At 41.0% G+C, this 22,629-nt stretch overlaps 1 protein-coding gene across 8 annotated transcripts in view; it reads left to right on the forward strand.

Moving 5' to 3' along the window:
- Positions 1-22,629, forward strand: part of CLIP1 (CAP-Gly domain containing linker protein 1) — a 68,276-nt gene that overhangs the window by 2,459 nt on the left and 43,188 nt on the right. For 7 of the 8 annotated variants that reach the window (XM_035341103.1, XM_035341102.1, XM_035341104.1 and 4 more), the window contains exons 2-4: positions 9,540-9,736; positions 10,184-10,752; positions 22,322-22,446. In XM_035341103.1, coding sequence (XP_035196994.1) covers positions 9,643-9,736; positions 10,184-10,752; positions 22,322-22,446 — 788 coding nt within the window. In that variant the 5' untranslated portion in view covers positions 9,540-9,642. Of the gene's footprint in view, positions 1-8,806; positions 9,010-9,539; positions 9,737-10,183; positions 10,753-22,321; positions 22,447-22,629 lie in introns of those variants that run through there. The other variant, XM_035341100.1, reaches the window with a different exon arrangement.

A 22,629-nucleotide genomic window follows, 5' to 3' on the forward strand; every position in this document is an offset into this window, starting at 1 on the left:
GTCCTTGTGCCTGTCCCGTATACGCACGATGTTACACTCGCGTGACTTAGAATGGTACAACTGACCCTTAGAAATACCCACAGTGTGATATCTAGCTCCTGGCCTCAGAAATACCGGAAAGGATTTAGAAGATGCATCTAAGGACAAGGTACAAATCTCTACCTTAGCCCCTGCCTAGCAGTTTTCCACCTGGAATGTCCAGCTCAACTGCTTGTACAAACTTAGACAAAAAACTCTTCAGTGAATAGTACCTACCAGACATTCCTCTAATCTGAGAAACATCCTCACTCTACTGTTTCTAGGAGAAACACCATTAAAAGCTAATCACTTTTCCTGATCTTTATAACCTTGCTGTCTGTATTTCTAGCTTATTTTAAGGGGAAATTGCAAGGTGAGGGGAGAAACTCAGTATTTGATGGAATTAGCTTATCTGACTCAGTGTCCTTCTCTGCTTGGCAGCAGCATCCATTGAATCAGAGCAATATTTATCTAAGTTCTGTATTTGTACTTCTACTTTATCATATGCCAGACGTATAGCAGTCATGGTGCTAATTTAAAAGGCTAAGAACATGGAGAACTAAAAAGGGATTGCTGACTTGATGTTTTCAAGGCGTGTGAAGCACTTACACTTTCACCCAAGTCTATCAAAATTAAATTCTTACTATAAAAAGCAGCACTTTGTTTCAGCTGCTTTAGATGTGATTGTATGAGTTAGAAGCCCTATGTCTTCATTCACGTGTGTTCGGTTTTGAGGCTGACAGGAGATATTTTCCTTCTCAAACTTTCATGTAAACGTTAGATCCCGAATACGTTAAACTTTATGCTCTAATATCCAGAGAAAGAATTGTTACTGCGGACTGAATGCACTTACTCAGGCGGTTTAAAGCGAGTTATCATCGGGAGAAGCTGGTGCTGACAGTTGTACAAATTATTTTTCTTGCTATCAAAATGGGTTTTGGCAAAGGCAGCTAGAAACTTCCTTGGAAAAATGTAGAAAAGGTAGTAAGCATTGATAGTAGACCTCTCAGAAGAGGTAGTAATGATTTACTTTCTTGGATGAAAGCTTTCTCTGCTTTTCAATCCTTGACTCATTCTGTAGAGAATGATGTGTGCTTAGAAGGATCATGTGCTTTCTGATCTTTTAATAGACTATAGCAGTGACATTTTTGTAATGCGTGTGTACAGAGGCAACTGGGAAGTGTTAGATTTTGCATCACATTTTCTGTGATTTTTTTAAAAAGGTTTTTAATAGTTATTAGCTATTTAATTGTTAATAAAAGATGGGTATCCTTCTAAAAGATTGAACAGACTGTGTTTAGAAATAGCAACATAGATCAAAAAAGACTGAGAAAGAATTATTCACCATATTGCTAGCCCAAAATAATTTTTTACTGTTACAGACATCCTCTCATATCTCTGCTTCCTATTCAGTAGTCTGTCTTCATGCTCCAATGGTATATTTTTACTGAGGATCTCAAGACACTGAGGAGCCTGAATAAGCATAGCTGGCTATGGGATGATAAGGTGAGGTGACTTATAATGTCCTTGATGCGGAATTAAAATACATAAGCAGCATAGAAACTTGAATGAACCACTTCTCATAGCACTCATGTAGTGTCTGACTGGTGGTTTGAGGTCCTAAGCCTCTTACTGTCTTTCGTTTGAATCATCTCCTTGTTCTTACTACAGTTTCTTAGCTGTAGGAATTTGCTCTGCCTTTTTCCTTTCCTAAGCGTATGCAGCCAGAATCCTGTTTATCCAGGATGCAGTGAATGAAGACCCTGCACTTTCCAGAGAACGGCCGTGTCTCTTATTTAGCAATATCACTAAAACCCTCTAATTTTTAGTGTCTTGTGATGGTTGCCTTCCTAACTGCTACATTCAAGTTGGACGTTATCTGCGTGCATACTGATAACCTGCTGCTGCCAAGTGTACTGGAGGCAATACTTGAGCTTTTCAATTTTCCTTCATAAATTCAGTCTTTGGGAGAAACTCAGAACTATTTGAACACAAGTGTCCCTTGCACCTTTTGACCTACTTCTGTGAAACCTCTAAGAATGCAAATGTTCTTATAAATCTCCTGCCTTTTATTTTGACAAAATTAGCCACCAGGTTCAAAGTCAGAGGAGAAATAGAGATTTGTGCTGGCTGCTGTAAAAGATCTGATGTTGAAAGTTAATCTGAAAGTCTTTGCTGTAGAATATACCATAGATCTGTGAACTCGTGCAGAAAATAGTTCAAGTTGTCTCCGTGATCTCGAAGTGCAGCATCTCCTACCAGTCTCAGTTAAGGAGCAACTTTAAAATTGCTGGTTGAGATCTAGATTAACCGTGTTCTTAACGAGGACGGTGTGGTGGGGCATTTCTATGGATTCCCCAACAGCAAAATTTGTTCTTTCCCTGTCCCTCTAAGGGTACAAGAAAACAGGAATTTCTTCTGAGGTACTGAAAAAGCAGAGATTGGCTCTTTGAAGTTCGAGAAGACCAGGAGCTATTTCTGGGGATGTCCTTACACCGTGGTGTGGTGGTTGCCTGATAGTGGGATGAGTGATGACAAGGCATAGTGTTTGCATTACGGTGTTGGGATTGTTTTGAATATCCTCTGCTTGTCTGTGTCTCACTGAACATTCTGGTTGCTGCACACTAAGTAATGTTTATGTAAACCCCTGCTCTCTAAAATAGAGTTGGAACATTTTTCAGGATCTCTGCTGGTGATCACATAGATACGATTCTGGTCGAGTAATTTGTCAGCAACTCTTTGTTTCAAGTTCTATTCATCAAGTCAGCAATACTGATAAAAAAGCTGCGTTACACCAGTGGGCAAACTTCCCAACTTTTTGTATTTTTAATGGTCACCGAAGTAAATTGTATTTTGAGCCAGACTGTTAACTCAATTTTAAATGCAAAATCTTTTCAACCCTTGAAAGTGGGGTGCGAAGTACCGATTTGATAGGCACGTACCAGCCCATATATTGTGATGCTGGCAGTAAGCATCCAGTGAGCCAAATAAATATGATCTGTTGGCATATAGCGTGATAAACATTGAATTAAATGATGCTTATTATTTTGGTGTCTTTTATTATAGTGATGTATCTGAAGAATATTTTCAGGTCATTGTGTTACTTGTTTAATTGACATCAAAATCCATGGTTTCTATGAGACAAAATAAAACTGAAGTCGTGCTCTTCCTGGCTTGTTTCAGTCTGAACGTGCTACTCATTCAGTAAATGCTTTGGAGCTGAACAATGCATGTCAAATTTGCAGTAAGTCATGAGCAGTGGGTTCAGAGATAAGTTCACTTGCTGTTTCAATAATTGGCTTCAGTGGCTAAATTCAAAGAGACCTTAATGTAATTCATAGCTACAGAATGGTTTTATTTAAGCCATAAATGGCTGGGAATACAAAGTGTGCTGCATCGTTAGAGAAGTTCTGAAAAGTTAATGCATGAAGGCTTCAAAATCCATTTGTTGGTTTAACTACTTGTAATTGTTTCACAGCTGGCTTTGAAACTTGGTGGAACATTTATAATGGATATTTTGCACTGTGGGATTACTTCATCGTGAATGTATTTCGGCACTTGATGAACTATGTTATAATGATTGAGTGATTTTAGTTGCCCAATATGGAACATCTCCATTGGACCCAGAACCTGGCAGAGAGGGTGTGTTGAGCAGGAAGGTTATTGCTGTGGGATAATCTCAGCTTGCCTGCTCTGGGGTGCTGGCACTGCAATAAAAAAATAAAAAATAATTTTAAAATGTTGCTAATATATAGTAGTGGGAGACTTTATGCATTCCTTCTTGGAAACAAAACAAGATGGTAGCAATAGGAAGCTCTTTTGAGTGAGGGCGTGTGAGCCAGGCTGCTTTCTGCAATATATCCCTCTGCTCTATCCACATCATCCGGCACTGCTTGAGGAAGGACGTTGGTGGATATGTCCCACACTGGCTAGCTGGTGGGCTTGCCATGGACGAATTCACCTCATGCCTGCTTAAACCTTTCAGAAGCTGTCCTCTGTGAGCTGGCACATTCTTGCACAGAGAGAAGTATTCTTAAAGAGACAGCAAGGAGCAAACAGCAGTGCAACGTGAAGGCATTTACTTTGTTCAAAGCCAAGATATTGTTGTATTTCTAAATAGTGTATGATTTTCAAAAGCCTCTAAACTGAAACTTAAAGCATTATTTTAAGTGCTTTTGGAATTACATATACTCAGTTTTTACAGAAATGTAATAGCAGCCTAGGAAACCACAAATACAACTTGTAGAGCTGTGATAAAAATTAGGTCTGAATCATACAGAAGGTGCTTACATACTTTAAATTATTTGTCTTTGGCACTCAGTTTTAAGAATGCCATAATGTTAGGAGTTGTATTTGTAACCATTAGGTCTTAGAGTCCTTAAGGTAACTCATGGACCAAAAAGAAAACTTCCCAGGTTCCAAAAATGCCGAAGTATTTTCTCTGTAAACCATTCTTGGGATTTCCGAGGAATGATTCATGAGCTTTCAGAAGCCTGGCAATAGTGACATGAACATTAAGACTGTGAAAGAGATAGTTAAGAAATCTTCTTCAGGCTGCTTTATCAAAAACAGTGCTTCATTTTTATCTTTCATATTCTTTTATTTGTTTTTGTCTTAGGAAAGTGACATTTCTGGATTGTGGCGGTCTTTGAAATATATTTGCTGTGTCACTTTTCTACAGAAAGCGTTGTCTGATTTATTTCCTGTATGCTATATTTTCTTCATGGTATGGTCAGAATTTTTAAAGATCTTCTCTGTTTACATAGCCCGCAGAGCTCTTCAGCAGTTTTATCTACTCCATGCAACCATTTTTGAATATTGACTACATATTTGTTAGTCTTCATGTTTATATGTGTTTTGCCAAAAAAAAAAAAAAGTATTCTTAGCAGAGTTAACAAGTTGAAGTGACCTCCTTTCTGAACTTAGAAAGGTGTTGGCTTTGGAAAGCCACAGTATTAGTTTCTTAATGGTATCAGCTGAGCCAGTATTATCTTTCTAATTTGAAATGTTTTGAAGAACTCATGCACAACCCATACCAGATGATGATTGTTTAAAATAATATTTTCACTTTATTGTACAAACAAACCACATGAGAGTAGTGTTCCAGCCTCAAAGTACACGGCACAGAGTCAGACTGCATGTGTCTGCATGCAGAAGACCGGGATTACGCAGTCTGTTTCGAGTCAGTTCAAACATTACGCTGCTCTGTTCTGGAAAGTCCTCTTTGTTTCCACCCCAAATGGACAGACAACTTGCTTCTCTCCATGGAAACACTGCGTCTGCGCCACCGAAGTCGTGTTGTTAGCAAGTGATTCTTCCTTACACTGTCAAGTCACAGTTTCAAATGTTTGATCATTTAAGTGTTTTATCATATTTTTAATCTTGGCACTGCCTGGCACTAGGAAAGGAGAGCGTGGTGATGGCAGCAGGCTTGTCAGATGTCAGCTAACCCTAGAGAACAATTGGTGCTGCTATGTTCTTGTCGTGACTGTAGGGTTCTTAAGTGGAGTGAGCTGGGAACTCAAACCTTTTCTCCTTTTTTTTTTTTGCATTTAATTGTGTGTTTAGTTTATTTTGTAGTGCTAGTTGTTAAAATACACTCTAGAACAAAACCATGGTGGGCAGCTGTTTTATTATTGTGGTTCCTCTTTGATAGCTGGAAAGTATTCTGCTTTGAGGTAATGCTAAGAGCAGGAGCAGCGCTTTTAGTATCAAATCTTCTTTTGCTAAGGCTTACATGTTTTCTGAGATGATTGGTAAAGCTTGACCATAAATCAATGGGTTTAATTGCATTTCACACGCGTACTTCATTAGCAGTTTGTATAATGTATGAATGAAAACGTGCTTTGCCTTGCTCTCCTTTTATATTCTGGTTTACATTTTCTACAGCTACTAGCAGTTCTGGATGTCTGAGCTTCTGGGAGTTCAGTCTGAAGTGCCTTAAGTTAGTCTATTTTTTTCCCTGAGTAATGATTTTCTCCCCTCTGTTACTTACTGTCACTTCAGCACTTGAGCCTTTAGATATCTTTTCACTCACGACACTGGAGCATAGGTAGTAGTTAGTGCACATCACAATCATCTCACTCAACTGAGCGACATGTGTGTGTTTCAGCAGTGCCTGTCGCTTCAGGAGCTGTTTGGCTGAAAGCTTTTTTAAATTCAGTATTGTGTTTATCATTTATTTTTTTTTTTAAATCTCAGCTTGCCAAAATAGTTCATGTTTACTTATCAGAGCAGTAGGTTTTATTTTCTTGATTCAATGGTTTTCAATTTGTTTCTTGGGGATTAGTTCAAGGTCTGTGAAAGAGAACTAAGAAAAATAAGGATATTATCAATTGGCTAAAAGGGCCAAAGCAAGTTTTTGTGTCTGCATTTGAGGGTTTGTAGTAGTCAAGGCAAAAAAAAGTTACAATTCATTTGAGAACGTAATGCACTGTCACGCCGTGTGAAATCATATATTTCCCAGTAGCAGCACAAGTGCAAAGCTTGTGTTTAAAATCTTCTCTTTGCTCCCAACAGCAGCCTTAGTAAGATGTATGGCTTTCAGAACACTCAAGTAGTGCACGTTATCAGGCTTTCTGGGCATTTCCTTAGGTTCCTGATACGATCTTTGGAGAAACTTGCAGTTGATGGTACTGCCTATTGGTTATAAAGATTCTTTTCAGGAGAGCTGAGAAAGATTCAGAGAAGGGACGCGAACAAATTGAGACAAGCAGCTAGCTGCCCTCTCTTCTGAGAACTAAAATGAGGTAATTGACATCTGAAGCCTGTTAGGAAGTGCCTAAAATCACTCATTAGAAACTTGTGCTTTCAGTGTTTTATGAATTCTATTCGGAAGTATCAAGGTCCTGCCACTTTCTAAGACTCAAAGTTGCATTTTCCCTATTGCAATAAGGCACTAAATTGCCAAATTGTTTTGCCTATATTTTGGCAGTTTGTTGCATTAAGCTACAATTTCAGGAACTCTGAAACCAGGGCACAAGGGATTGTGTTACTTCTGGCCTAGCTGAAGGCTTGTGCTTTGAAAAAGGCAAATGACACAGCAAATACATAACCTCTGACTGTGGGGAGCAGGATTAAAATATGAATGAGCACCCTGAGCCAGGAAATGCAATATTAGAACGTTCTAGCTTTCTGTTGGCCAAAGGTTTGTTAAACATCGATTAATAAATAATTATTTGAAACTGGCAAGATGTAATTTTGGGGGGTGTTCTAGTGTGGTTTATTCTTTTAATGTTCCTATCCTCGCATGACACAGGTGTTTACTGAGCGGTACTGGAATGGGGTTTGGGGAAAGAAGAGGAAAGCAAACAAACAGAAATGGTAATATGGGGGAAAGAGTGGCAGAGTACTGTGAGCACGCTTCTAGTGTCCTGGTTTTAGAAGGAGGTCTTTCTTAGGGAAACTTGTTTCTGGTCCAAATGAGGTGGTTGAACTCCCATAAATGTTGTGTTTGACACTGCCAAAGAGGACTTTGGACTAAAATGAACTGGCCTTGATAACTCCTGCATTTCTGTATTTGTACCAAGTCCGTCCTTATTGTGTAGAGTTTTCCTGTTTTGTGGATTTTGATGGGTTGAGGAAAAAATAATAGAAGCAAGCGTGGAGATCCTGGCATCAGAGGGGAGGGAATAGGGAATAGGAAGATTAGGCAGCATGTGTGTGAGAGAAAAGGATGAAAATATGAAGAAATCTGATGCATGCAGATTTAGCAGGGAAGACAGGTATGTAGTGTGGGGGAGGAAAACGTGTTTCTGCTGTGTACGAAGTGACATCTGACATGCTCCTGTGCGTTTGGATGCCTGTGTGCCCCTCAGTTCTTTCACAGCTTCATGACATTTCATGTCTGTCCCTCTGCTTTGATTTTAGAGCTAACTCTGCTTTCACATTCAGGAACATGAAAGCTCCCACTCAGAAATTGATAGTGAACTGGCATACGACAGGCAAAAACAACGTAGAATTTTTTCCCTTTGGTATTCATAACTCTGCAGATGGGTGGCTGGCATACTTCTGGCAATGCTAGAAAGAATGCTCAGCAACCTACACCTGCTTGGAGTTTTCATTGTAGACAAACACCACACAGTCAAGGCAGTAATTAAAACTTTTTAAAGTATAACATTTTTGCAGACTTAGAAGATGACTTGAATTTGGCGTAGCCAATCTTGAAATAGCCGAAGAAACATTTTGCTTTGCTATTCAGGTTCACAAAGCAGCATGACGGATACTTTCTCTTTTTTTTCCCACGGTGAATTGATTTTTAGGAACACTAATATGCTGGCTGTTAATAATACAGGTAGGGTGAAACTTATCCTGGTAGTTAAAATGCTTTTCTCTTTAGCCTTTATTCCTGCACTACAATATTCTCTGTCCTCACCAGTGTTTCTTTTGCCTTGAAACGTACCAGCATGCACGCCTGGGCACTGCTGGTGAGGGTTTGGGGAGCCTGCAGTTGGGCAGCTTTTTGCCTGTGCGGCTGCCAAAACGCCACGTGAATGGCAGGACGGAGACCTGGCTCCTGTTTGTCATGTCCTGAGCAAACAGTTGAGCAAGCAGTCTATTGCTGCATGTCTGCTTGCCTTTTTTTTTGTCCAGGTTTTTGTTTACATGTGTGTTGTCTTTCAGGGGAGCCGTTCTGTCAGTGCCCCAGATATAAGGCTCAGCAAATATCCCGGCTGTGTTCGTGCAGACCAGCTTATGCTTTTGATGGTGGGGGGAGACCAGTCAGCTTACAGTTTGCTTTTAATTCGCATTATAGACGAAAAAAAAAAAGAAAGAAAAAAAAAAAAAAAAGCCTTTCTAAAGCTTTTGTGATCAGGAGGAAGATGCCTTCTGTGGCAAAAACCTCACGGCACAGTTCCTGAAAGTCATAGCTGGCATGCTGGTCCGAGCAGCGCAGGGCCCCCCTCCTCTTCCCCGAGCAGAGCTGGGACACTGCCGGGGACTGAGCGAGCTGTCTTGTGATCTCGGACACGCGATTCCCACATTGCTGAGGTGGATGTTTACTTCTTAGTTGCCATCGTTTAACTCTGTTGGTCAGTCGTAGCTTTTCAGTTCCAATCTCTTTTAAAACTTTGTTCTTTTTATCCTGAAATTCCCTGTTTCCTTGATTTCTCTTGCAGCTGCTTCTCCAGTCTCAAGTTATTTTTGTTGGGATATTGCAACACTTGAAAAATGTGACTGAAAACAGTAGGGTGTGCAGAGCAGTTATAGCTGTAATGCTGTTAAGGGCTTTGTTTTTCTTAAAATAGCCTTTGAGTTTAAAGCTCAACACGAGTACAGCAGCATTCACTGAAGTGAGTTATTTTGATGCTTTAGGTTCAGATTGGTGTCTTTTAATAGGAAATAACTTTAGAATAAATTGAAGGGCTGGAATTGCTCTCCTGGGAAATGCTGCTGGTTGATACTGCAAAGTGGATTTAGCACGCGTTTCATATACAGGCCCCGTGTGTGTATGTAGAGTACTTTATCCTGCAGGAGTTCAAATACTGACTTTATTTCCTGCCTAATATTTTTCTGTACAGGTTTACTCCAGAGTCGGAAGACAGAGAATAATATAATTGTATCCATGTTTGGAAAAAGGTAGTTGCTGTAGACGAAGAGGATTAACTCTGATATCACAGAAAGATGAGTATGTTAAAACCAAGTGGACTTAAGGCTCCTTCGAAGACCATCAAGCATGGGGGGACATTACTGAAAACACCTGCATCTGTTGCACCTGGTAAAGAATATCTAAATGTCTTAACTTTTATTTATCTCTTACCAAAAAATCTTCTAAAAGCTATGAGCATACACTACTTTTACTATTTACCCTAAAACACTTTCGCTTGTATTTTTGATATAACAAAAATGATGTGTTAAACATGCAAAAAAAACTAAATATACTAATTGAATGCAGTCTTGGCCCAAAACAAACAGTTTTTAAATGGTTTTGGTAAAAATCTTGTGAAGATATTCTATTAAATGTGTTGTGTCTCTGTCCTTAGGTTTTGAATTACTGTATTCTGGAGATTACAGTATTTTCATAATTAAGAAAACTTGGAATTGTGCTCTTCCTCTTAGAAACAACACTTTTCCAAATGCTTATTACTTTCACGCTATGTAATGATGCTTCCTGGAATATTAGTGCATTTGATTCCTGTTGCTTTCTCTTTGTGCTTGATTCCAGCTCCAGCAGAAAAAGCAGCTTCCAGTGAAAAGCCCGCAAGTACAACCACTGCAGACGCACATGACGAGTTTGTGGATGATTTCAGAGTTGGGGAGCGTGTTTGGGTCAATGGAAATAAACCTGGCTTTATTCAGTTTCTTGGTGAAACGCAGTTTGCTCCAGGACAATGGGCAGGGATTGTTCTAGATGAACCAATTGGTAAGAATGATGGCTCTGTGGCTGGAGTTCGCTATTTCCAGTGTGAACCCTTGAGAGGAATATTTACAAGACCATCGAAATTGACAAGAAAAGTGCTGACAGAAGATGAAGCCAATGGTACTCAGGCAGCTCACGCATCTAGAGCTACATCACCAACTTCCACATCGACTGCTAGCGTGGTGTCTTCGTCCCCTGCTGCGCTTCCCCCGTCAGGAATTCCACAAAAAACAACACTTGCTGCTAAGGAACATTCAACTCCTTCTCAGATTAGCAATCTTTCAAAAACTGCAAGTGAATCTATATCAAATCTTTCTGAAGCTGGATCACAAAAGAAAGGAGAAAGGGAGCTCAAAATTGGAGATCGAGTTCTGGTAAGATTTCCGTGCACCTTCAGTGTCTGTTTTTTGATTGATGAATTCTAACTTCTCTTAATACTCAGAACTTCTCTCCTGTTTCCTTGATTGAGGTAATATAAATTCATGCTCTAGCTTTTTTTTCATTGAGTGTCTTCTATAGGCAAGCACTTCCCGTGCAGTTTTGCATATTATATTGAGGTCTTTGCAGTGCCAAGACAAAATGGTTAATTTGGCAGTGTTTATTTTGTTAGGTTTTGCCAGTGTTTGCTCGAGACCAAATGGTTTTACTAACCTACACATAGTTTGTCTTTCCAGAACTGCGAGAACTGCAGTCCTACTAAATAAAATCTGAGCTTGTGAGATTTCCATGCATCTCTTTTCCTATTCAGGGCTGTATCTTTAGAAAGCTAACAGTTCAGTAATTGATTGTTCCCTTGAGCAGTGATAGGCAGTGACAGAAGTAGTCACATAACGCCACTGATCACCCAGGATTTACATGTTCTGTTGGTGATGTGCCATGTTACTTGGCTGCCCTTCATAAATTCAGAACCATAAATGCTTGTGCTGATGGATCGCTGTCATCCTTTCAAAAGGGAGCTAAGTTTTGTTAAACTTTTTGTTGTTGTTGTTTAAATAATAGTATTGTGTACCTTTCATGTTTGGATCAATATGATATGGGCTTGTATGTGTTTTCTTGTAAAGGCAAGGGGAATGAAGAATTACCGTAAGAGCCATGGTTTGACGCTAGTAAGGTCCCAAATTCTGTTGGTTAAGTAAAACAGATTAAACTTAGTATTTCATCCTCTCTGCTTCCTGTTTGCCTTAAGTCTTCCTGTTGAATCATCAAATGGTCGTTTGAGGTTCCTAGCACAGCGTGACAGTGATGCACGTGCGCAATTTACATGCCGGTGTTAGACTGTGTGTGCGCAGGAATATGAATGTCAAATGGACAAGATTCTTGTCTGCTGTTTTTTTTTTTGTAAATATTCAAATGTTGGTATTAAGAAAAATGAAATTTTTGATCCCTGGCTAATCTTTTTTAGTAGATCCTAGGCTCTGCTAATACCTAGTAATAATTCAAATATAAATGTCTTAAATCTCCAGATCAGTGGGAATAATAGAAAAGTTGGCTGAATAATCCATTCAACCACTAGGTTTTTTTTTCCTTGCCACTGAACTCCTTCCTGGCCAGCAGCGTGGACTGTAGAATTGGACTGTTAGTGAGGAATTGCTGGAAGCTGGCCTCAGAGCACCAGTTACTGTCAAAGACCTGCCTGTCACTTACTGTGCCTTGCCTAGGCGATCTCCAGCAGTGGTACAATTGCGACTAGACCGCTCTGTGGAGTGTCATTTGTTTTTCGTTTATACTGGCAGCAGGAACTTTTCAGTAACGTTACACAAGGTGAGAGGCTTGATGGTGTTTGTACTTCCCACCTCAGCACAGGATTTCTCCTCCGAGCCCTGAGATGCTGCAGTCTGACCGCGCTGTTGGTACCGACTAAATGCTGCTCCCGCTCCTCACTGCTTGCACTGGCTGCTACTGAACACTCAGTGAAGGTTCTTAGTAATATCTATGCCGTGCTGATTAGATACGTGGGGAAAACAGCTGCTGAGAATTGTAGCCTGAAAACAGTGAGCCTCCAGCAGTGCAGGATTGCAGTTCAGCAGAACAATGAATTCATGATAGACAAAAGCTCATTTGGGAGTCTTATTAAAATACTTAACTGGAAAAGTATGTCCTCAAGGGCAAATTCATATACGGGTAAGGCACAGCTCATTAGCTAAGATTACATTCTAGAATGGACTTCAGATGTGGCTCAACTTTGTTGATCTTTGTGTGTGATCTTAGGGTGGGGAGTGTTGCACTGGAGTATTTCAATCTGGTAATTTTTTTCTTCTAACTTTGATTTTGAATGTATTGAATAGGAGTTATCTTAAATTGATCTGTTCAGATTTTTAGTTAGGAACTGACTGGTTCTCAATGGTACCTTCAACAATAAAAGCTAAATGATAGTGTGTTGTTTTTTCCTGCCCCATCTGGGTTATCAAGAAACAAGAGGCCGTTCTGGCAGATGTTTAAGTGCCGGAGAAATGCGTTTACCAATTCACATCCCTCTTCGGCTTTTTCTGCATTACAAAAAAGTTGACCGAGGCTTGCTGAACCTGGAATGTTGTGTTCAAAGCATTTCAGGCTTGACAAATTAGCATTTCCCAGCAGCTAAGCTTTGTTGGAACATTTTTCAGTTCCTACTGAAATGTTAGTCCTGTTCCCCTGGAAGAAGAGAAGCTGTAAACTCTTCATGATTGCTTTCGCTTTGTGCCACAAGTTACTGCATCGAGTGTTCATAGCCAGCGGTGTTGGGATGAGGCAGCTTGGTTAAAGGCTGTGTGTGCAGAGATTCTGAAGAGCTGATTAGGCTCTAGTGCACGGTCTGTGTTGTTTTGTGGGGACAGAAAAAAAGTCTTAAGTTCATTTCCTCATTCCTTTGATGTCTCCATTTGTTTCACCAGCCTTTGTGCACTTAGTTAGAATTCCCTAATCCTACATGGTCCCATATTTAGAGTCGCTCCCAAACTTCTATGGGAAAACTGATATGGCTTTAAAAATATCGAGAGATTTAGTAGTAAAGGAAGTTTCCAGTGTTAGGTATCTATTTCTGCTTTAATTAGGTAGAAAGAACGGAGTCGTAAAGGATCATTCCTTCATTCAAATACCATTAGGAAGAAGAGTGGTGACACGCAAACTGTTTGGGATGCTCCATCAGGTGGTTGTCAGGGAGAAGAAATTCCCTGGTAGAAAACAAGTGGAGTTGTGGGGTGATCACCTACGTGTTCTCGAATGCTTGCCAGCTTGGAGTGTTCTGTTATGTTGTGCTGAACGATGCAATACTTGTGGAGATTAAAAGATTCAGGAGGCAGAGCTTTACGCTGATGTGCAGGCTTGCTTTTCCAGGGGACAGAACACATTTTTCCAAGAGACCTGGCTTTAAAATAAATAAGTAAATAATAAAAGTTTCCTTAACATCAGAACAGGCAGTGCTTAAAGGTATAGATATCAGCTGAGTCAAGTTGCTGTGCTTTTTTATTTCTCTTCCCTGAGATTCTGGAGGAGTCAAGGCAAAACAAAAGCAAATCAAACTACGTCGAGTGAATACATGAGCTGAAGCAATAAACCCCAAAAAGAATGTTCCGCAGCAGAAGGAGACATCCCTTAGATTTCTGTAATTTACTCCTTCTCAGAGATGGTTAGGTCAGAAGAGCACACAAGCTCTCTGCTGGCTTGGAAATCTTCTTCAGATCCCGGGGTATCTGAGCCAAACTCACCAAGCCTGCACTTAATTGCCTAGCTGACTCAAAGCTGAGCAGTAGTTTTCCTTTCACTAACAAGTATTATGAAATACTTTATGTTAATACGTAGAAATGTTGAAAAAACAGGGAGATAAGGTACATAGTTAAAGAACTGTGGTTTCTGATATGTAACTCATTGTTATTCGACTTCTCATTTGTTGTATTGATGTATAACTTATGGAAAAAAATAGCTGAATCAAAGGAAAAGCGATTAATGCAGCGCATAATTAAATAGCTCTGTCTTAACCATAATTTCCACTCTTAACATCTGAAGTATGTTCTAGGATCTGGATGTGATTTAGTTGTTAGAGAGAGGACATTAACTCTGGGCAGCCTGATCTCATATTTGGGGGTTGCTGTCACGTAGGAAATGTCGCTGGGGAAATCCACGCTTCCTTCATCGCATCGGTCCAGCCTCAACGGGGTTCATGACAGCGAAGTACAAAGTTTAACACAGCTAGAGCTGATTTGCCTACTGAAAGTGAGGCCGCAGTTTTAGTGTTTTAAATCTATTATAAATAAGAATTCCTATGCAGAGAGTGGCCCTGACCTCTCTTGTCCGCGCCCTTCTTGTGCTGCTGGAAGTGTTGTCACCAGCTAGTAAAGCAGGTGGGGAAAGAAAAAGCCTAGCTGCGAACTGATTCCCTAAACAAATTGCTGTCAGGCTCAGCAGGTTTCTGTTTCCTACTCCAGTTGCAGCCAGAGAAGCTGTTTGCCCTGGCATTGCGAACACTTATGCCAGAATTGCCCCGTGCAAAGTTGGTTTAAGCAAACAAACAAAACCAAAAACCAACCCCCTGAAATAAAATGGGGAAACCCGCTTTGTGGGACAGTTGTTGCACCTCCTAAAGGTTAAAGCAGCTTTGAGAGCATCTTAGGCTTTTTTTTTCTGGATGGACCAGATGCTGTAACTGCAAATAAATAAATAAATAACCATCGACCTCAGGAGCCTTAGCCTTCTCAAAGGATTAAAGGGCTTTCATTCATTTAACCAGCTGAAGCTTCATCGCGGTCTGCCAAATCTGATGCTTCTGGAGCTGAGCTGGAAAGCTGTAACTCGGGCCTCTGTCCGTATGTTCCTTCTAAAAGGCTACAAACTGGATTGACAGGCGTCTGCTGAGGGGGCCTTTTTGCAAAGTTATTCTCTACGCATGAGTGACATCTAATTTCTTTTTATTGTGTCTGGTTTGTAGCGTTCACTCTAAGTTATTTCTCACTTAGTTATTTCTTATGAAGTTCCTTAGTGTTGCAGAGACGGACAGGAGATTGTCGGATTTGTTTCCACCCATGTAACTTATCGTCAAGTAAACATCACGCAAGGCTGCCAACTGATTAAACTCCAGCACTCTTAAAGGAGAAAAGATTTCACATGTAGAGAGAAGTTTCTCCCTTTAAAAACAATCCTGCATTGCTAATGTTTTTTGTTTTTTTTTTTTTAACTTTTCCATTTTCTAGCTTCTGTAACATTCTGAATAGAAAATTCTCTTCTGTGTTTAGTCTATTTAACAATCTAAAATAGGCCCGTATTTAACTGTTAGAAAAATAAATATTAATTTGCGTTGTTACAGTTGGGGCAGTGCAAAAACATCTTGCCAGAATGCACGTGAGGATAGAAAAGGAAGGGAGATTTGGAAGTGACGGAGGTGCAGCTGTTGTGCGCGTACTGTGGCTGTCCCCTCCTGAACCTCTCTTGTAATTGCAAATGTGCGGCGTGCCCAGCTGCTGAGCCAGGCTTTGCCCTTATCCTGGAGCTGAGCCGACTCTAAGGTGTTTAGATGGCTTTGTCATGTTAAGGGATCCTCATATTTATGGATGTACATTGAGACACCGGGTCTTAGCTGAAGTATACACCTATAATGTAGATTGGTTTGTGAAATGGCTGCCGCAGCATGGGATGTGAGAATACAGCTGAAGGACAGAGGTAAAGCCTTCTGGAATTCACTGTCTTGGCGGTTTTTCTCTGAACAAACTGCAGCTTTCCTTTTGTGCTACCTTTAAGCAATTTTCAGGACGTGTGGTTACCTGTCTGCTTATGGCTGAACAAGATGGTAAATTTATGTCATTGGTGCAGCAAGGTGCCAAGTCGTGCCTAATCGCGAGTCCTTTGGTTCTGGCAGCTCCTTATTTAACTGCATTGCAAGTGAGTTATTGTGACCAAACGGCCACAACAGGCGACTTCCCGCAGTCGTGTTAAGGGTTTGTTCGTGCAAGGCTGAACTTTTTGTGCGTGTGGGCTCCATCTCCCTTCCCCTCCCCTGCCTTTCCCAAGGAGCGACATCCAGGAACACGTTGTCCTTGCTCATTTCTGCACAGGATGGGCGAAGGAACAGTTTATTTATTTACTTACTGGAGTCTTGGCCTTTGCTTTTTTCGTGGTGGCAAGTTCACAGGTGGCTTTTGTAGTATGCAATTGCTTGTTAGGTTTGTTATATTACTTCCTTTGTGGATAACTGGACTGCTGGAACTGAGCCTCGAGAGCAGATCATGTTTAATTATTAAATTGGTTTCTTCTGGCAGCGGGGGTTCTGTGATAACTCCCTATCCATGTGAGTGTCTTATTGCACGTTAGCTCTGTTGTCTGCTTTGGCCTTGATTTTGAGCATGTTAGCCATCTGCAACCAAATGTGATAGAAAAGTAGAGGTTTCAAAGATAACTTCTTACAAGTTTCATGAAAGCAGATAACCAAGGTTTCTGGAGCTTCGCTGTACCTTCAGATTTTTGCACGTCAGAGAATCTGCATGAGCAAGGTCTTGTCTAAATGCTGTTCTCATCAAATGGAAGCAGCTGCAGTCACTCTTACATTTTTAGATAGCAGACACTCGAGCATGATATCCAGTGCCACAGGAAAAGCAACATCGTTAATCCTGCTATTCGCAGAATTGCTGGTTTGAAAGATCTGAGTCACAGAAGTAGGCTTAAAGTCTGGTAGGTACTCCAGCACTCTTCCAGTCGTGCCTTGAACAAGTGCCTGATGTTATGCAGATATTTTGAAAAAGAAATTGGATTATCTGGAAAAGTAGAAGCTAAACTGTCCGATATCAGGCAAAAAAGGGGGAGGGGAGGCAAAAACTGGCAGAGGAACCAGATGTTGACAAGCCGAAACGTGGCAGCTCTGTCAGACGTGTAAAATTCAGCATGATCACGTAAACCTCCTCCTTTGAAACTCCAGTTTTAATGAAGAAAGGTGGATGATACTTTGTGATGGTTGTTTGCCTTTCTTTAATTCTGAAGAGTATCGGACAATCTGACTTCCAACTGAGCATCGTACTTCACTTCTCTTGCTGTATTTGAGAACTGGGCGAGCGGTGGTGCCTGCTGCCCGCCCCACGTGGGACCAGTGGATATGGTCACCAGCAAGGTCTTTCTCTGAGCTGATGGAGTGTCAAATCCATTCAGCGCTTTGATCCTTGCTCTGGAAGTAATCGTAAATCCATCCCGATAAACCTCTGGATGGTCAGGGGGGTAAATAATGTGCGTGGAGCAGTCCAGAGGGACTTGTCCTTTCAGCCCCACAGCCCAAGCTGTTGGTTGCATTTTGAGTTCAATGGCAGTGTGTATAAGTACAAGAAGGAGAGGATAAGCTGTGTCACAGCCACAGAGAGCTTCCTCCTGGAGGGGACAGCAGCTCTGGAAGATCCAGGAGCCAAAGGTGCTGAAAATGAGTTTGTGGTTCGATGCTGTGGCAAAAGGACTGATGAGAACATGTGGTCCTCTAAGCAGGGCTGACTGTGCTTCTGGTCACTTCTAGGACACTGTGCAAAGCTACAGCCTTCGTGTTTTGAAAAGCACGTTGGGAACATTGGAGAGGCTTCAGAACACAGCTGCAAAATGACTCAAGCTGGAGAACGCAGCTCGCAATAAAAGATTTGGAGAGCTCAATCTGCTTTACTTATGAAGGCAAAAGTTGAGGCGGCTTGCTTACAGCGCATGTTCTTGCGTGGTGAATGCTGGTTGCAAAGGAGCTCTGCAGTCTTACAGATGAAAGCATAAGTCAGTGGCTAGAAGCCACAATCAAATTTGATTTATTTCAAATTTAAATATGGTTTTAATAATGGAGAGATTAACTATGAAAATAAGCTGCCAGTGGAAGTACGCTTTCTTATGGTTATCAGCTCTGATCTAAAAACATCAACACGTACAGCTCGGTTCAGTGCTGTTACAGGGTTCACTTCAGATGTAAGCAGATGAAATGTAAAGACCTGTTTCAGGAGAACCAGAGGAGATGACCTGGTGGTTCCCTCTGGCCTCGTGTGGGTGAAAGATTCAATTAAATACAACTGCTTCTGCCAGCTGGAAATGCTTCCTCCAAAGTTTGAGGAACAGCTGAAAGACGATTATGAGTAGTGGGTCCCAGGTTTTTCAAACGTGTTTGTGAGCATGGGTGCTTTTTGCTTTGTCAGGTGTTCAGTGTTCAGGGTTTGAGTGCTTCTGGAAATGCCCAGCTGCTGTCACAGACACACAAATATCCAAGTGAGGCTTTTTCACCATAAATCAGTCCTCAGGTACGAGGGAGGCAGAGCTTTTCCCCTCTGCTCATCCGGCATGAGTAAATGATGCTGTTTATGGACGAAGGTTCAGAAGTGGATATCCTCTTTTCAAATAGATTTGTGTTTTCCAGTAAACATGGTCTCAATTTTTAGACTTTTTTTTTTTTTTTTTTTTTTTTTTTTTTTTTCTGGATCATTCTGGTTTATTTGTTTCCTCCTTCTGCTTGTCTGGAAATGCAGCTCTACAGATGCTCTCACAAAGTCTGACATGCTCATCCCAAAGTACTTTCATCAGGAAGTTTTTGAAGTTTTTAACCGCTTCAGGTTTACAAACCTGTTGTATTACTTCGCTTTGCATGGCAGCAAATTAAGGTGAGCTTAGTTAGAATTTGATAAATGAAACTTACTCGCTCTTTCCATGTGTTTGACATAACAGCAGTGAATTCCAAACAAGTTTCCTCACCTTGCCATGACTGCTAGCCTAACCTAGATACTCTGGTATATTACTGCTTTGTGTTTTACAGCTTGCCTATACTGAGTGTGATAACATTTTAAAAAGAGGTCTGGTAGTTCTGTTCTCTGCTCCATTATTTGGTGACCTGACTTAGAATGAAAGAAGGTCACGGAAAACCGCCTTCTTGGTACTGATGCTCCATTTTTCCATACTGCTTTTAGAAACTTGTCTGACCCTGTCTCTAAAACCAAAGTCTTGGAAAGCTTTTGCTTAAAACTGAGCAAAACCACAGATAGCTTCAGCAATGCCATTAGCACTTCACTGCCGTGGTGTACTCCGATTTCTACTATCGGCAAGGATAAACATGTCAGTGTTTGCAGAAGCCAGAAATGTAGTAGCTGGCGATTCAAAGAAGCTTGATTAGGTCCGGGGTAAAAAAAAATAATAATAAAAAATCTTTGGCATTCTTCCTTGCGTCTTGTTTTAAAATAAGCCTGGTACCATGGTTACAAGGCCAGTCACGTGGCTCCTCCTGGGATCTCATGTTGTGCATCCCCATATGTTCCCGGGACATGAATTCCTCCTCGTGCGCCCTCCCACCGGGCCCTGGGCTGGGGTCTCACGTGCATCCCCCGTGCCCTCTGCAGCAGCTCCAGCCAGGACCAGCCCTTGCCAAGGCTCTTCTTCCGATCGCCTCCTGCGGGGAGCTGGATGCTCCATCTTCCAAATCAGTGCCGTACATTTTTACCTGAGAGCGGAAGGTGAGCAGGGCCAAGGTATGAACCAAGAAGGAATGCGTGTTCCGCACCCAAGGTTAACCCGTGTTTTCCTAGAGCTGGCTCCATGTGCTGAGAGGTTTATTTCCAGTTTGAGTTGGTGGGAACAGCCTACAGCCATTTTTCCCTGTCTCTGGGAGCCTTTGCATCTAATTATCCCTTTTCACTCGTGGCTTCAGATAGCTCTGTCGTGCTTTCCCCAGGCACCTTTCTCTGGAAAGTCTTTATTTATTTTATTTTTTCAGTAGTTGACCTGCCACAAAACCACAATCAGCTTCCTTGGCCTGGCCAGTTCTGAAAAAGTTGCTGAGGAATCCCTCTGTGCAACTTGGAGCCTGACTATTGTCTGCGAGGGGATGCTCCTTATCTGGGCTATTGTTCTAGATTTCCTGCCTCATTTCTTTAATGGGTTCTTCTGGCCTCCTTTGCCTTAACTCTGTTTATTCAGGCAGAAAACAGTACAAAACTGACCAGTGAAACCATACACACGGAGCTAAACAGTCTTTCTTTTCACCTAAAGATTATCCCAAATTTAACTCATTTTTTAAAAGCAAACAACACAAAAATAGAAAACTTTCTAGAGAGGGAATGACAAGGACAACTTGCAGCCCTGGCTACGCCTGACAGCACACACGTGCATGTTTTTCCCTTGCACTGTTCAGTTAAATTTGGATGTTTATGCTTATGTTTTTGGTATTTATCCATAATAAAAAAGAAAAATAAGAAAAAGTAGGTTATGTCTGAGGGTGAATAATGTGTGGGCTTCAGGGATAGCTTTTCCCAGAAAATACTTTGAAAAAACAATCTACGTCTTCCCTCTTCATCCCTGTGCCCGGGAGGCTTAGAGGAGATCTGGATTGCAGGGGACTGTTTTGGTCAGTGGTGATCTTCTCTTTCCAAAGCAGTACGCTCGCCTTTTTTTTTTTCCCTTTTTTTTTTTTTTTTTTGAGAGGGGATGTTTGTCCGTTCTCTGCCAAGAACACCAAATACCAAACATTCTACTAGTTACTATATTAGGCTGAGTCATGATAACTGTAAACTTTGTGTGTTTTTATTCCATGGAGCAGAACAATTTGCTATGGCAAGACGTAAATGTGATCTGCAGATTAAGCCTTGTTTCAAGACCCTCTCTAATGACAGAAGAAAAGGGGACTGCCACCTTAAACAGGGATGAAAAATATCTGCTTTTCCTGTTTCAGTAAGATCAAAGGGGTTAATTATTCTTCCTTGGTTTTCTGAGGCTTTAAGTGTGTGGATTAGGATTTTCTTACCATCAGTTGAAGCCTTGAATCTCTAACAGAGCTGTCAGCTCTGCACAGCTGATGAACTAGGAGCTAGAGCACAAATGTGTGCCATCTAACTTAGTACTTTGAGGACACTTAGTGCTTTCATGCAAGCTAATGTACTCCATTTCCAGGCTCCTCACGCTTAACCCCTTGTGTGAACGCTTCTCAAATGTATGAAAAGGAATTATCTAGTGTACTGTGATCATGCACCCTAACTGATGGCACAAAAAGCTTGTTGTTCTCTTGTTACCCAGGGAAGCTCCCCACAAGGAATACAATGTCTAATGGAAAAATTACATCAAGTCCTAACATACTTTTCGGTACATAAAAAGGAAAATTACAGTCTTTGTGTTAGCAGGTTACTGCTAACTTTCTGCTAAGGCTATGAAATAAATTCCTCATCATATAATGAGTGCTGGAAAATACAGGTGAAAAAAAACAACAGTCCTGAAAACATCCATGCTGAATCCAGTGACCCTCTTAGAGAGGTAGTTTTCATCGACATTTGCTTGCTTTCATGGTGCTGGATGCAGGCTGAACAGATTTTAGGGCACAGCATATTGTCATTCTGACCTGCAAGAATCCTGCAGCTCTGGCTCGTGGCCCTTCTTGGCAAATGTCAGTCCCACTGAACACCTTTTGCTTCTTCACCTAATTTAATTCTTCCCTCCTCTGGGAGTTATAAAACAAGGCAAGTAAGTGGAACAGGATCAAGATGGCTGTAAAGATGTAGGATTTGAAGTTTGACAGCAAATTATTTCTCATGTTCCATTTAGGGCAGTTTATTTAAAGAAAAGATCAAGAAAATGATTCCACCCCTCCCTGAGAATTCACATAAATAGTTGTTTGCATCTACAGTTTTGCAGTGCTTTGCATTATGTAAGTTCTCCTAAGTGCAAGAGCATTGTCAAGATTGAAGGCCACAGCGCAAACTTTTCCCAAATGCCAGACTGGACAGAACTAAATGCTAGAGAAATGTTCTGTGTTTTTTTTTTTTTATTATTATTATTATTATTTTTATTTTTTTCCTCTTCTGCAAACAATTTAGCTGTGAAGATTTGTTCAAGGTATTAAAACAAAACCCATAGGCAAAAGAATATGCAGCTTGAAATAAGACCTGGTGACATCATTAACGTGCTTAGTGAACGTGATTATGCTGAATGCTTTCCCACTGGATTTTGTATTTCATTTGGAAATGCAGTCAATACAGTTGTGTGTCTTATTGCTTCAAGGTTGGTGGAACAAAAGCTGGAGTTGTGCGTTTCTTGGGAGAAACCGACTTTGCTAAAGGAGAGTGGTGTGGAGTAGAACTGGATGAACCTCTTGGGAAGAACGATGGAGCTGTTGCTGGAACAAGGTTAGTTTATCATCAGATAGACACCTTAAAGATCTTGCATCTCTGTTTTGCTCTGTCTTTTTAGTGTCTTACATTAAACTTTACATCAAGAGAAGTATTTAGACTGTAAACCTGACTGTCTGCTGGTGGGAGGGGGATCCTTACACACTGATTTGAATTTTATGACACCCACACATCTCTGAA

This window comes from Oxyura jamaicensis, chromosome 15 (assembly GCF_011077185.1).
Source record: "Oxyura jamaicensis isolate SHBP4307 breed ruddy duck chromosome 15, BPBGC_Ojam_1.0, whole genome shotgun sequence".
In the NCBI taxonomy this organism is placed as follows: Eukaryota; Metazoa; Chordata; class Aves; order Anseriformes; family Anatidae; genus Oxyura; species Oxyura jamaicensis.